Source organism: Trichoplusia ni, chromosome 4 (genome assembly GCF_003590095.1).
Source record: "Trichoplusia ni isolate ovarian cell line Hi5 chromosome 4, tn1, whole genome shotgun sequence".
In the NCBI taxonomy this organism is placed as follows: Eukaryota; Metazoa; Arthropoda; class Insecta; order Lepidoptera; family Noctuidae; genus Trichoplusia; species Trichoplusia ni.
This window is the reverse complement of record NC_039481.1, coordinates 11847700-11864258: the sequence shown is the minus strand read 5'-3', so window position 1 is coordinate 11864258 and position 16559 is coordinate 11847700. Positions and strand designations below refer to the sequence as shown.

The window sequence follows — 16559 nt, the reverse complement described above, 5'->3', positions numbered from 1 at the left end:
TGTGACTTGCGTCACCGATTGTAACGGGGTGAGCGAAATGTCACGGGAACCAGCGCGATTCGTTTGTGCTCTGATTATGTATTAAGGTGACGTGTACTGTGCTGTCATGATAATCATCGCTCACGGTCACAGCAAAACTAAAAAACAATACTGATAAATAAAATCATGGCCTTTCCAGCGTGCGTCATTTGTCAACACTTTGTATAATTTTATTATAACATCATATTTAATAATACACGAGTGCGTTGGTTTTGATATCACAACATCACATTTGAACATCGGGCCGTGATTAACACGGATTGTTTGTGTCGGCTCGTGCTCGAAAAACAACAAACATAGTGCGCACACAATCATTGGTTTATTAATCAGCCGATAACACAATTATCGTAATTACATGTCGAAGCTGCCCGCTCGCTAATCACTGATCGGGATTATTTGCTGCTGCTGCGGCTTACTCTACGGAGAATAGCTGATGTGTCATGCCATCTAGTGACAGAGATGTCAATAACTCATTATAACTCTATGAAAAGAGATCCATGTGAGATGTCACATTACAAATGATGTATTAATTATCCAATACAAAATCAAAAATCTGTTTTCTTTAATTGCAGAAATCTAGAAAGCACACAGTACTTGTTATGATTACGTATTGTGCTCAATACTAAGCATTTAAAAACGAAGCGAGTGACGCTGAAGGTATCTGTGTACACAGTCGAACGTGGATGTCATCTGAGATCCGCGTTGTGTTGGGATCACGGAGAGCCAGCCCCACTCATTGAGTTAGCAGCTCTCGGGGGACGCGGGGGTGCAGGCGGGGACTGAAGGAGGGGGGGGGGTCACCTGCATCCTCACGACTACAATCGCTTACAACAATAACATTTCCATTTCCTTCAAATATTAGACTTTCTAGTCCGGTTACGACGCGGGCGTGGACAGAGCACTAAACACACTACCTTATATTTATTTTTCAAATAGTAAAACCTTTTATTCAACATTCAAGCTTTGTATTAAACAGAACGCCGGTGTACACTCAGACCAGAGCACATAACTATTTTATATTATATTGATTAAAAAAACAGAAAGCCTTCCAGTGAAATATCGTTACTGAACATTAAATAGTTTATTCATGGCCATTGATCATTGAGTCAAGGTACGACTGTGATATGAAATACCTGGTAGCAGATTAATATTGAATGTTTGCAGGACGCCACAACTTAACAATAAATTATTCGTTTCAATAACGATTTCAATAACACCATTATAATAACACATATCACAAGATTTTTTTCCTAAAATATTGTAATTGATCACTCTGACATTCAAGGTAACACGAGGTCTGGCAGTTTATTTTATAAATATTGTACATACTCGTTCCATTCTGACTAGTGTAAACATCTATAAGCCGGCGCCAGCAGCACAAGCAAAACGTTCTTTCATCTGTCATAAACATGGTTTGAAATTGAATTCAGTTTGAAAACCTCTTGAAACTCGCTGCGTGAAGTCTGGACTTTGGAGAGGCGCAGACAATACATGCGACGCTACGCTTGACCTTGTTTCAAACCTCCTTGTTCCCGCACAATGCTCCTTGTTTCCAGTTACTTGCGAGGCCATATGATTTACTTTCGTGATAGTTGGACTTGCGGTGGGAGTTCACCAAGGAACTATTTTAGGTCCAATTCACATAGGTACAAAACTATCAAGTTTAATTCTAAGAACAACTATTGAATTATGAAAATTAGTTTCTCTTGAGCTAACGTCGTATGTTAAATTAAAATAAGTCATGTGTTTAAATCGAAAGTTCAAACAATGTCCTTACCGCCAAAGAAGTGAAAACTTAACAAAATTAGGTATAAAATTTAATCAATATCAATAAGGATTAGTCTTCCGAATTAGAATTTGAAATGACGCGTCTTTCACAAATTATTTTAAATTTAGGTACAAGGATGAAAAGCGATAAGCGATACATTTAAGGCATTGTAGTAATTCTATGTTATATTCGTATCGCAAGGCCGTAGAGACGATACAATTCATTTCCTCGCGATATCTCAAGGCGCTATACAACGTAATAACGGCTGTTTGTAATGAAATAATAATTGAGTCTCAGCTGCGAGAACGTCTTAGTTTATTTATCAAAAGACAATATTAGGACTTTGAAGGATCCGACCGGGAATTATTATAAAGTAATCTGCCAGATGACGAGGCTAGTTGTATCGGAGAAACTGGATTTAACGTAGGTAACGCCATTCGCAAGCTGCTATTGTTTCATGTTTGTCGTTAAGACTAAATCTGTTTTGAAGTTTCGCTGATCGCCAACTTTGTTTCCTAGAAGAATAGCCCAATTAGGTTTTCCTTACTTTTAATTACACCTTTATGAATAATAACTGTCCTTCATCTGAAATATTAAAATATCTCGACTAGGTGCTACTACTTTTTCGATTTATTAACTGTTTTCCGGCAGTAGCTTTCCAAATGGAAGGGACAATAGGAAATGTCCCTTTATAATACATTATAATATTTTTTCCGTCATAATAGTATTTTTTGTGTTAATAGGTAGGTGGCAGTGGCCGGAGTGAGTCGCCAGCAGCGTGTCGCCGCTTATCGGCACGCGTCCACTGCCGCGTCACAATGATTAACGAGCCGCTAAACCGAGACAAAGCCGGCGTTGGCCCGCACAATGCCCACCGGGTATAAAAATATATATTACACACTTGTCTTGCCACTATTGTACTTTGTCTGACTTTTGTTTGCTGTTTTATCAAACTAGCCGCTTGGGTGCAAAAGACGCGAGTTTTTACAGTTTTATGTGCAATGTTCGCGGTTGTTACAAAATGTATCACTTTTGTTTGGCTTTGGAGATATTAAGCTTGTATGCTTTTATTATTCAATTTTATAAAACTACATCACCAGTGGGTAGTCAAGTCTCATACCATAGATAGATTTTCTGAATCCTTACTGTTTCATTTTAGTAGATAAATTTCAAATTCCAAAAAAATCTAAACCATAAATACATCGTAGTTGGACACAATCGCTAAAATAAATAGAGTATTTTATAAACTTAAAAAAATACGATCGCAGTAGCTATTGCAGTTAAGTTGAACACGAGCCAACTCAATAACATCGATAACCATCGGCATACAAAGAACGAAATCCGCCAAAATGATCCGGTAATCCGTATAACATATAATCGAATATCTAAAAGGGCTTAGTCATTCTAAATTAATGATCAGATTAATCCACAAAAGTGCCTCCTCCATCGTCAGATATTCAGACGTTTCCAATCTTACAGCTATAACTTTCCGGATAAATTTTGAGCTTCATAATCCGAGATCGGAACTAATTTATGGAGTGGCCCATTTCTGGGTGACCTCTTAGTAAAATAACGCGCTGTACAATGGGGCTTATGTTATCGGCCATGGGAATCTGAACGAGCGCAAGAGGCGGATCGTTAACACCGTTTCTTATGGGCCTGAATTACAACTAAGATTTATATTCAACTTTAATGATAATGCTAACAGTTACTGCCAGACACTAAATAGAAAAATATCGAATTCACTTTAATGATTACACCACAAACAAATTAAAAGTATTTCGTATTCTGTGAAGATTTCCCAAGACGTTCATTATCTGAAAACCTTTGTGGGAGAAGGTACTTATACCTGAACATGAAACAGAAAAGTCTCGCCTGTAGTTATTCTATAGGAAACACTTGAAAGCTAAGAAACATTGCGGAGTAGTTGTAGACAGGATCAGTAATTTCAAATCATTGTGAAGAGTCTCGAGCGCTGGAAGCTCCAAGGTCCACTTGTAAGTTGTGCCGCGCCTTCGCGAGCAGAGTCCGTCAGGCAGCACTCACCGCCCACTCCACTTTCATCTAGTTTAGATTAATTCAAATATAAAGGAATTTAACAATCATTTTACAGTTTGATTTACAGTTTTTTGGAAATATTCAATCCCTATCATTTATGTAAAAGTACTTTCACGGTGAGAAAATAATTGCCGGCATCGTTGCAGTTTCTATCTACATAGAAAAGGGTTATATCCAAACATTCTTAAATAATTATAGGATATACGCCTGATTTGTGCTCTAAAGGAAGCCAATGATTTAAATATTATGCTAACATCTTGTCCCTAACGAATGTGAGCCAGATAGCAAAAGATATTGAAAAATTGATTTTCGGTAAATTCGAATCAAGATGGAAGCCTGGTGCAAATGAGAAACTCGTAAAGTTTTATTACTCCGCTAATAAAGTTGAAGTTCGGTGATGGTACCGGAGGAATTTCGATAGTAATTCGTTGTTCATATTCCGGGGCACGCGTCGGGAATGTTCATTACGAATTATTACCGCCACTCAGATTTGTGTGGGCTTACTTGCCTTTGATGACCTTTGACACTCTAATTTCTTGATTTTAGACGTTCGCTTTGATCAAGCCTCGTTAGCTTTTGGATTTATTTCTTGTTGATAAGGAGATGTTAGAGATTCTTTACCGTCACTGTAACTTTATGGAACATTTAAATGAAGTTTAGCAGCCTATTTTCGTATTACGATTTTATCTGTGTGTCTGAGATTACGCGTACCAATAATAGATATGAATATTGTATCTAAGATGAAGAATTGTTTATTTTCTTTTTATGTTAAGTTTAATCTAGATGTAGAAATGTAAATATTTAATCTCGAAAATATTAAAGTGATTTTAATGAAAGTTATTAGTTTCTACGACATGAGTCCATGTTAAATATTGCCACTTTTTTGTAAGAGCTCCTGTCAGCCGTGCCGGCAGTTCACGTAACGTCGGCACACGCGAATCATACACAAAATAAAGTCTTATACAGACATAGACTTATCTAGAATACCTTTTTATTACGCAACGGCTCACTAGCGATCTGCCGTAAACACACCGTTTAATGATTTCTTTATCCTTCTTAAATCTACATTCACGAAGGCTTCGTAAACCAACGTAAAATATAAACATAGTCTTCAGTGAAACACGTTATCATGCCCGCCTACTTACATAAATCATTCCTGTTTAAATTACTCCGGTTTCAAGCGAGATTGTGTGCGATATTTCATCGGCGGAGCTAAACCCTGGCCAGCGAGCACGACATTACGTAGGAATGCTGCTCAGCTAAGTAGGTTATCTCCGGCGGTGGCTGGCGGGAGCTGACCCGCGCCGCTGACGGCATTATGCTAATGTTACACTAACTAATATGATAAGTGCCGAGGATTGTGCTATTTACTGCAGGCTCGCTCTCGACAATGATCTTATAACGACTTCACTCACCTCTAATCCATTTCAGGTTAGGTCGTCAAGGTAGCTTTCAGGATGAACATCCGTGAAAACAACACGGATGTTGTATCCACACCCTTATAAAAACAGTGACGAACTCATGTTTCATTATAACTAATAATGATGTTGTGTCGCATGTTTACATAAACTATAGAGTAATAAGTCCCCTCATTATCCCCTGATTAGCGGCGGTTGTCACGAGAGACTAAGTTGTGACACTGGCTGCTCGCGGCGCGGCGCTCGGTCAGACGTGTGACGCGCTTCCGGCCGGGACGCGCCACCATTATCGGTGCGAGCCGCTCGTTTCCGTCACATCCGTTCGGCGACATCTAGCAATAACGGTAATCCTATACGTATTAGCGCGACACCGTTTGTATCTTGTTGTTTGTAATTATTGGTCGTCATATATATTTATTTCCCGAGGTTGGGTCAGTACTTTTTTACTTATTTCTGATATTTTTTGCTAAATAATAAATATGCTGGTCATGTCGGAGTCGGACTTACGCGTGAGAAGTAGATTCCACTTCCTTTTTCCGTACAAAAAACATGTCTGTTGTAAATATTTATTTTATTCTGTTTTAAGGTTCCGTATCTAAAATTCCAATGTTAAAACGCGAACCTATTACTAGCACCGTTATCTGTCCATCCATCTATCACTAGTCTGTAACTCATGAACCGTGTTTGGTTAGATAGATTAAGATAAAGAAAGACACCAAGCAACGGTTGTTACGTTTTGTCACTCGAGCGATTTTTTTTCCTTAAACCTACTTGTAGGTAACAATCAAGGTTCATGAGATACGGCCTGCTGACGGAAGAGCAGACAGAGGAGACTTAATAATAGGGTCCCGTTTTACGCTTTGGTTACGAAATCCTAAAAAGTAATCATGTGAGAGTCTGTACGACGCCGACCCCGACATATTTGTTCCAGAAGAACATTTAAAAGGCGCACTAACAAGCTAGTTATATTTAAGTGTTAAACTCGTTAACGAACACGGTCGCAATCTTTGTTCAGGAGTGCGCGAAACTCAATAATGTGTCCCAGTGTTCCAATAGCGCGCCGGCCATTATTTCCCGATACGACGAAAATTTTCAATTTAAGTCCTCGCAGTTAATACCTGAGGAGCGGAGCTTTGTGTTGCGAACAATGCCGCGGATTATTGTAGAGTGGCTGAGGCGAACTAAGGCGCATACATGCCTTCCAGTCTATGAAACCAATTAAATCAATAGTTATTGCGTAAGTTTGAACTACTCGGGTTAGATAATACGCCGGGGAAGCTGTTAAGTAGAACTGAGCGAGTTTCTCGGAGCTGTATTATAATACTGCGACGGTTGTTGATATTCCTTAGCGCCGCTCATAATGTTACGTGAATGCTATACGTATTTGCTGAACATAAAGTTCAGTGTACAGGTGTAGGTGTTTGAGACGGATTGAGTGGGTTAGATTATTTTTTTAAAGATTACGCAAGCTTTTTTATAGTATGGAGTGCACTAGGTACTTGAGAACATAAATAAACCGCGACTAAACAAGATAAGATACAATCGTTTCATTACAAAGTGCCAGAAGGTGGCCACCTTCTAAACCTATCATGAGGTTAGTAGGTATATCAATTGTTACTTATATAAGATGTTGTCACGTAATAGCTAAAATTCACAAACAAGTGATTGCGTAGTTGTCCGCCGTGAGGCGCGGCGCGGCGGGCAGCACGCGCGCGTCCGGAGAGCATCCCCGAAACACACGTGATACGACACTAAACTAACTTCCAATCAAATATAATCCAATTTTATCAAGGTTTAAAATGAGAATATTATGGAGTCAATGATATTTCGTCGGTGTTAAAAGGTGAGCAATTATAATTTGACGATTGATTGTAGAGTTCATGGAGTAACATGGTTAGCTGTTTTAAATGGTTTATTTTTGAAGATCCTTTTTGCTTCTAGAAGTGAAAATAAAAACTTCTTATAGTGCTAACACTATATGGTAATATTATTTATGTATAAATAATCTACGACTATCCGTAAATTATTGAACTGAACGTAATTTATTTCGCGATATCATATAGGCGTAGAAAGACAGACCAATATTTTAGGAGCCAGCCATAACGAACATTGTAAAAATAATACCTCCATGTTACCTGCGCCCAACACCGGTGAACTAATAAAACCGCCTTAACAATAAATTTGAATCAAGGGCTGAGTGGAGTTACATTACTGATTATGTAGGGAGGGGTGATCCCGCCCAGCCACTCGAGCCGGCAATGAATACTCGCTCGTGAGTAATGAACACTGAATAATGAACAATGCGATCGTGGCCAAACAACACGACATAATTCACGCAAACCTAATTCAATAGAGAACGCGTATTGAAACATTACTATGTAAATATACGATTAATGTTGCATTAGTTTTTGACGCTAATAACATTGTAGTTTTTGGTGAATTCAATTGATCGCCAGATTGAATTCATGAATAGGAATAATTCATCATGACAATGAGTGTGTGAATAATATTACAGTTATTTCAATATATTGTTATTGGGCGTAATTATTTGATTGCAACGAAACAAAACCTAAATGTAGTTTGTAATTACCTACAGGCAACCATCAGAAACCATATCATATCTGAATACTCTCTGATACCTGGGCGACACGTGCGATATTGAACCAGCTCGGAGTGAAAGCAGGCACAACACGGATGTAATTTAGAACAATAAATAGCAGCGATCAGCGTTCAGGAGGCGGCTGCGCTGTGAAGCGCTCACGAAGAGTTTCTCGTTCTGCGTTAATTCCGCGCTAAGCCCGCGTTTTCCAATTAAACTTTGTACTGAACGCGAATATTTTAAATTAGCTAGCCTACCGTGTACCGCCTACCGCCTGCTCCGAGCCGGGACCCGCGTTTCAGTGAAAAATAGAGATTAAACCTGCCTCTGTGACACTATAAAGTTCAGCTCAAGAACTAATAAACGTCTCTTAATTAAGAAATTCTAAAATTTGTTCGTTCTAAATCATACGTAAACGCAAGTCACACCTGTTACCTCGAGGGGAATTTTCTCTGCGTAACTAGTATATTCTCATTGTTTTTACTCACGGAATAACGTGTGATAGATTTTTATTTTATTAATTTTATCTACATTATGAATGACTAGCTGTTGTCCTCGGGCGCCGCCAAGGACAAGGGACTACAAATAGAAAATTATCCCGCGGGAACTTAAAATCGGGATAAAAGCATCCTAAGTGTTAATCCTGGTTATAAACTATCTGAGTACCTTATTTAGTCTTAATCCGTTTAGTGGTTTTTGCGTGAAGGAGGCACAAACATCCATTCATCCACAAATAAAAACTGTCGCGTTTATGTAATATTTAGGATTAATAAAAAAACAGCAAAAATTTATGTACTTATGTTAAATGTGCAATTCATAATGCATAATGCTTCCTTTGGGAACAATCGCTTCAACTTATTATTCGTTAAGAAAAGAACTGAAAATTGAACGGAAATTCTGAAATATTCTTACACGTTTTGAAGATACATTTTTATTGAATTCGTCCAATAAGTGTGAAGCAGTACGGGTGGAGATATTAAATACCTTACGTCAGTCGTATGTAAGGCCGTGTTCTGCAGTCTCCAGCGCCTCTCCAGCTAATAACATTACGGCCACTATTGGCAGGAGGTCCACAATTATCTACTTGGGGAGCTGTTTAATTTAAAGCCGATAATACTGTTATAAGGGATGATAGAAACGCAGACGCGGAACTAACGAAGTTGGCAATCGCCGAGCTACCTAACGCAGCCAATTTGTGATTGTAAATCTGATTGTTACTTCTCAAGTTATGTAGATAGAGATGTTCATTAATCGAGGTATGCTATGAATCTGTAGGTTCAGTCTAACGCCTAACTGTGTTAGGTGTCATTTTGTATTGTAAATTGGATGCGAATTCCTAAAAAAAATGGCCTGTTCTCTATAAATTATTTAAGTTACGTATTCAACGGATAAATGGTGTTATAAAAATGATTGTGCTTTCTGCCACGTGTACATTTTTTTTTATCTTTTAGCCCATATGATGACGTCACAGCAGCTACTAGAGCCACGTGAGTCGAGCATACCCAGCGCCCGCAGTCGGAAGAGCGCCGCTTAGTCGAGCTTCCGGGCGTCACTCGATACGAGGGCTCTGGTACCTAATGCCCTACTCTTGTATACGAAACATTAATATAAGCACCCATTCAGTTTACAATGAACAAAGTTGTAAATTCTGACAACTGAAAATGGAACATAGGTAGAATTTTGTGGGACTCTAATAATTTACAGCCAAATCAACGGAATCCGCACTGTCAGTAAATTAGTTGATATTGATAGTCAATGATCGTATTGATTGAGATGAACAATTATCGTCAATTTTCAGCATTTTCTTTGCAATGAATAGCTAGGCTCCAATTCGAAATGCAACAAATTCTATTCATATAAAAAAAACAAAACTCGAATTGGCAAACTATGGGCTCGACCACAATTTACAGCTGTACAAAGAAGGCTTATTCAGCTGTGAAATACTGTCTGTTCTCTATGCCCCAACAGTTATTTATCCAATAGAACAAAAACTGCACAATATAGCGATAGGATCATGGGATCGTAATGTTGCATACCGAAACAAAAGCCAATCACTTTTTATGTGGCGCGAGACCCGCGATCGATGGAACAACACCAGCCATCATTTAGATAACTAGTGCACTAACGGCGCTGTGCGATCCTCTTAAATTATCATCACGCACCGCTGTATGAACAGGGTACCAGTTGTTGTGTGCAAATACATTGGTACGGGGTTGTTATTAACATTTGACAAGTTTACTGTCATTTAAGATATCGTGTGATGTTTTTATGAAACATGTTACATGGCCACACAGATCTATTATTTCTAAGAGAAAAATGGCTGACGATTACCTCATTTTTTTTAGCGAAGAGTTAAACAACTTCTGGATTGTAAACAGCTATGCACAATACCACAGAACCGAGAGCCAGTTGAGTAAAAACTTTCCTATCTAAATCTGAAACGAGTTTATCGCTTCAAAACTATCTCGTATCAAATAAAACAGTCTGAAACTAACTTATTACGATAAAAACATCGCTAGCAAAAACCTTGTCCACTTTATAAGCCCCGTAAATAATTCCCGCCGCAGCCGAATAGCTGAAGTTCTAATAACGGACTGTATGGCAAGGTGATAGAGTTGAAATTAGTTTGTGGTTGCATTGGCCGAAAGTCACGTGCGGCGTGTATCGGTAGGCCATGGTTTACGATAATTCGGGATATTTCCTGATATTTCCTGATACACACGCGTACTGGATCATGGGTGATAGTTATTTTTAGATTCCTATGTTTTTCTCCAGATTTGAGCAACGAAACTGGACTTTCATTATTGTTAGTTAATTTTAATCGTTAAATGATATTACTTAACTCTTCTTTGATCATTCAGAAGTTTTAATAATTAAAAAATGCTTAGAACATGGCAAAAAAACTGCATCTGATCAAAATTCTTTTTTACAGTTGACCATCGTTTGTGTGTAATCTATGTACATCGAATACCTACCTAATTTGCAAAAACTTCAGTAGGTTAATACCTATCTATATATAACCAATAAACGTAACTAACATAACGCTATCGTTATACGGGACCCACAGGTCGTGTAGTGCAGCAAATATTATTTGCCTCCAGCTTGTGAACCGTCGGAGCCTCTCTGAGGGTATTCTCGGAGTATATCTTTGACGTTTGTCTTACGAGATTAAACGAGGACTTGTATGCAGCGTCAGTGAACGATAACCTGTTCACTGTCTAAACTAAAGATATTTAATAGCTGTATCGGGGGAAGTAATTAAATAATGGACTGAATTTATTAGTAGTAAAATAATATAATATGTATGTAAAGTAGCATGCAACGATCATGAACGTTCAAACAACAAACGTTTGGGTCATGTCGTAATATATTTTGTGGTAAAACACAGGGATGTAACAGGCACAGTACAATCGATTAAACATTCGAGCACGTGCGCACCATCCCTGATTTATGTGTGTCGTACGTCAGCGCGCGCGATGTGCCGCCCGCGCCGCGCCTTCATTAGCCCGAGCCGGCTTGGACGCGCAAACCATGGTTTATCGCCTAATGTTCCATAACTCCATACACATTCTAATGGATAAACATTGAACTCTGACGACTTTCACATTATTCAACAGAGGTCTTGCTAACTTCGTCTTATTCATATTAAAGAAGACTAATCTTCAAGAGGGTGGGTTGCGTTCATTACTCCGAGAGCATTCAGTAAGGTTTGTCGCACGTGCGAGCCGTACGTGCGACGAAGAAACGAAGCCAAAAACTTTTAAAAGCATTTCTTAGGGTCGCGCGCGCGGAACCTAACCCTTCGCAACCCAACGCGCGCTGAACCGTTGAAAAACGCCAAAATTCACCGCCAGAAATGAACCAACGAACGGTGAAATTACGGGCGCCGACGAGTTTGCTCGCGAGAAAAAAATAACCCCCAAAACGGGCGAAGCAATTTGTCTTAAGTGGCTAAAACAGTGAAATATTCGGGAACTTTTAAAGCGTATTAAAGTTTAGCCGGACCTTTTGTAGATGTGAGGAGCGATAGGGACGGGACGGTTAGCCGCGATTTTCCAGAGGTGATGACGCGTTGCTACGCCTCGTTTTTAATTAATACGAAAAGTTAGGCGTCCGGCGTCCCCGGCCCGGCCCGGCCGCCTTATTGTGCGCTTTAATTATATAAATACACGGCTCCTAATGAACAGGAGGCGACACCTCAGCGCGCCGCGTCTCTTAATTCCGCCGAGGGTAACTTTTATAAATACGGGAAATATGGAATCATAAAGTTAGACAATGAGCTCGTTATGCGAATGAAATATTTCTGACTTGAATAAATTAAAAGGGGCCGTGGAAAGCGGCTTATGTGCATGTTAGCTCGTGTTTTTTCCTAAATTGTTTTATTATGAATTTATTTTACGGCATAAATTAGTTGCTTCAACAGTCTACGGGCAAGGCCGTGTACCTACGCCTGGGCGGCTACCTCGGTGACAAATGAAGTGAGGGTAGAGTCTCGTAAAATTTTACAGTTATTACCTCCAGGAGAGCTTTTTATCAGTTGTGGCGCAGATGTGCCCAACTATAACTATTTAAAATGTTAATGTAAGGACACCTACAGAACAAAAATATGTATATATCGCAAGTTGGCAGATAAAACGTTAAGTTGGTATGGCAGTTTTAACAACGTATACAAAAAATTGCAAGCCTTGTATTGTGGAGCTTAGTTGCGGAGGCTGCGACTTGTCGCGCGTTGCCGCCGGTCGCAAGTCGCAAGTCGCGTGTCGCAAGTCGCGTCGGAGCTCACCATGAATTAATTATAACGCTAGCGAAGCTCTTGTTTCTTCAGACATGGAGTTTTGTCGCGCGAGCTAAACTTGTGCACTTAGTGGCACAGATTCGGCGATGTAAATAAAACATGCGCCCGGAACTTGTAGTATTTATGACCACCCCGAATTTGTGAATTAACAAGGGGTTTGTAGGAGTTAAATAATAACAGCTATTCTGTGCTTTACAGTTAATGTAAAAGCGGTTTCACCTAATTCAATAAGGGTGTTGAAGAATAAAAGTTGGGAGGGAAAATTGGTGTTTAAAATGTGGGCGCTCGAGTCAATTGAGATTCATAATAGGACGAGTGGTTTTGAGTAAAGAATAAGCCGCCTTTTCAGTCCACTGTAATGTAACCCACGGCTAGGAAAGGTTTTATTTCGCAGTGAAACAAAACACACTGTGATGTTGTCAAGGTCAGAGTCATACGTAGTCAAATGAGAGGAGACCATTACAATTTTGTTATTTTAATCAAATCGTAGTAGGCAGATATAGTTTTACAATCTTATCCGTTCGTTCGGCGGGGGCGTCTTTCTCTTAGTATCGGGAGCTTGCATTGAAAATACAAACCGGGGTAACTCTTACAAATTGCTTAAACCGTTCACAGATTCCAATCACATGATTGCCTGAACGTTGCTCATTAGTTTGTTATACTACTATCAAAACTGACCAGTTAAAAGTAGCGACATTTTAAACCTATTATTTTCACTATATATTTCCCAGTTCAATCGTATTTGATCAAGAGTTTTAGTTGTTTATAATAGAGGCGGAATTAAATGTAGTGAATGAAAAACAGGTGTCAAGTGTTAATTAGCCGCGCAAGAAATTTATATTTAAAGTTCAGTAGTAATGACTATATTACACGAGTTGGTAAGTGCGTGACATGCTCTTTGCGTAACTAATTTGCGTGTTTATTTTAAATTGAGTTATATTTTATGCCAGGCGTGGAATTTACATGTTCATTTTGTATAAAATCCTACCTCGTAGATAAGTTAAAACAAACTGTATCACAGATCAGTACCTTTACGAAAGGTATTTAATCAAATCGTGTACCTGCAGGCTTATTATCGCAATAATTACCGCGCAGTGAGCGGTGCGGGCACGGGCGATGGCGGTCGCGACCGAATCGCGTTTATTCCGACCATAGACAAAGTAGACCTACTCTACGTCAAAGATCCTTTTTTCACGCCAACTTTCACGTTACCACTGATAAGAATACTTTCTTTTAAGATAGTTTCTTTGGAAGAAACGCTGTGTTCGGAATTTTGAAAGGACTTGTTCACGAGGAAAGTAAAGGTGAAACTTTACGTCATGATATTAATCTAGTTTTTAAATTATCAGATGGCCATTTATTAGCTTTCAGCGTACCATTTGTAGGTGTTAGTGCTTTAATATTTAAGTTTAGACTACGATAAGTCGGAATAATTTTTAAAGACAATGTTTTACCGACAACGTTAACGTAAACGTTACGTTGTTACGATAAACGTTCTTCGTTCACTATAAGAAATATTTCCATCCACTTTATTCAGTTATCTAAACCTACCTGTATAGAGGTATGCCGGCATCGTCCCTGAACCAGAAAACCATGTAGACCTTGTCGTTGGCGGCGGTCCCGAGGTCGCACGGGAACTGCGCCACCATGCCCTCCACCGCCTGCACGTCCACCGTCCTCACACCCGCTGTCAACAAACATATTCTTATATTATTGTTATATACTTCAAGTGCTAACTAAAGAAGTAAATAAGCAGATACGAGGATACGACCCACTTTTCCTCACAATGAGTAAAAACCGAATCGTTTTCCAAAGGAACATGTTTTTGTAACTTTGAACAACAAAAATTATGTCAGTTCACTGCAGAACAGTCTGATCTGTCAAATTGAAATAATGTTATCACAAACACCTTCAAATTTCCAAATAAATGAACCGGAGCGCAGTGAAAACTAATCAAAGCACACGTGAGCGAGCGTATGATCTGATATAGTAAGTAATAGGAGAGAGAGAGTGAGTCCCGCAGAGAGCACCGACAATACAATAATGCAGCAGACTCCATTACTATGATAACGAGGTACGGAAGCCGGCATCCAAGTTCACCCGGGATTCGGGACAACTTCACTACCTACGACGTACAGCAATTATATGCGAGTCTGTGTGCCTCAGACGTAGCTACCTCTATATAGATACACGCAATTTTTCTGAACATCGATGTATGTTAGTTTTGGACGCAATTTTATTCACTCGAACGGACTTCTGTTAAATTTTGCGCAACAAAATCTGTCAATTCTCTTTATGATTATTTTCGATTACGTTCGCCCTCCAATTGCCCCGATATAATTATGTACATATAATAAATTAGTAGGTTATTAGCATTCTACAATTCACAATAAAGACAGTCTACTCTAGTATTGATAATATACTTTGACACAAACTCATTTTGTTATTCAGTTATTTGTGTTGTCTCTCGTATCGGTTCGCAGCGACGCCGGCTGTCTGTCACACGCTTCAACTTAAATTGTCTGTAATAGACGCAAATACCTTGTTGTTGTGTATCTGAATGCCGACGCTGTATTCCGTGGATAAGCTGTGCTGCATACGCATGCAAATCCTGATTAATCTACTATGGAAATATTGACAGAAAAAAAAAGTATAAATATTGGCAAGTTCATTCTTGACAAATCTGAATGCACCATGTTCTTTCACATAGTACTTGTTGTGTATGTATGTATATTTATAGAATTACTAGAAGGACCTTAATTATGTAATTAAAAATGAAGTATTTTTTAGTAACTGACTCTGAGCGTATGTTTGGTTACATTGTGAGGTGTACTCATGAAACTCTCACTTATACTTCGCTATTGAATAATTAATTGTATTCGTCTCTTAGTTACACATTACCCATACTTCGCATGTAACTCCACACTCCGGTAAGAGCAAGAAAAAGGTCTAATAATTATAAACTTGCTTTATTATTTTCCGTAAAGCCGCATGTTTTGAAACTCCTTTAATTAGAGCAGGAGATATCCTTAATTGCTTCAACACCTTGGGAAGGGCAACTACAGGTAGCGGCTGCCAAATAAATCACTCGTCCTCCGGCAGACGTTATAATTTAAACTCGCTCGGGTCACAGGTCCTTTCATTCACTTATACATCTGCACTAGTATTATCCAGGCTATGTTAAATCTATTCAGAGTAATCCCACGTAAGCCATTGTGCCAGAACTCTGCAGGCACCAGTCGCGTCGCTTTGTACACCTAGGTTATTAATTATGTCTTCAGCATCTGTTTAGCCCGCCTGTCTAACCGATCCATTCAGCCAACTTACCCACGATTGTTCCAGTCTTTTGTCTTTATTATTCACTCGCAGACTTTGTTTCAAAAAACCGGATCGCGTTTTGTTTGTCGTATTTAAATTTATCGAGAGATTAAATACCGTTTTTGTGAGAACTGATGCAATATGTGCGATATATTTGATGTTTATTATTTGACATTCGCTTTAAATAAATCACAGGACATTGATAGCTTTCGCGTTAATCAACTGAATATTGTAACCATGTTTATATTCAGGAGCTGCGTAACTGGCAGCTCGTCGGATTATTTACAATGAAATATTTTTCATGCCTATATTTTGGTCTAAATAATTTTCTCTCTCTCTCTCCTGGTCTTATGATGTGTTCGGTACGAAACGAATAATTACGTCATAAAATGTTTATTTCGCAATACACTTTATTAGAATGACTATCTTATCCACAGACCTGTTAAAATTCTTTGATTAATAAAATCAGTAGTTTTTCTGACAAATTCTGTATAATAATTAATTTCATATTAAAAAATTAAGCAAGCTCTTTATTTATGACTAAATCAATCGATGTGTTCAGTT

At 38.8% G+C, this 16559-nt stretch overlaps 1 protein-coding gene across 1 annotated transcript in view; it reads right to left on the bottom strand.

Moving 5' to 3' along the window:
- Nucleotides 1-16559, bottom strand: part of LOC113493028 (nephrin) — a 214876-nt gene that overhangs the window by 95491 nt on the left and 102826 nt on the right. Inside the window, exon 3 of the mRNA XM_026870802.1 lies at nucleotides 14229-14364. Coding sequence (XP_026726603.1) covers nucleotides 14229-14364 — 136 coding nt within the window. The remainder of the gene's footprint in view (nucleotides 1-14228; nucleotides 14365-16559) is intronic.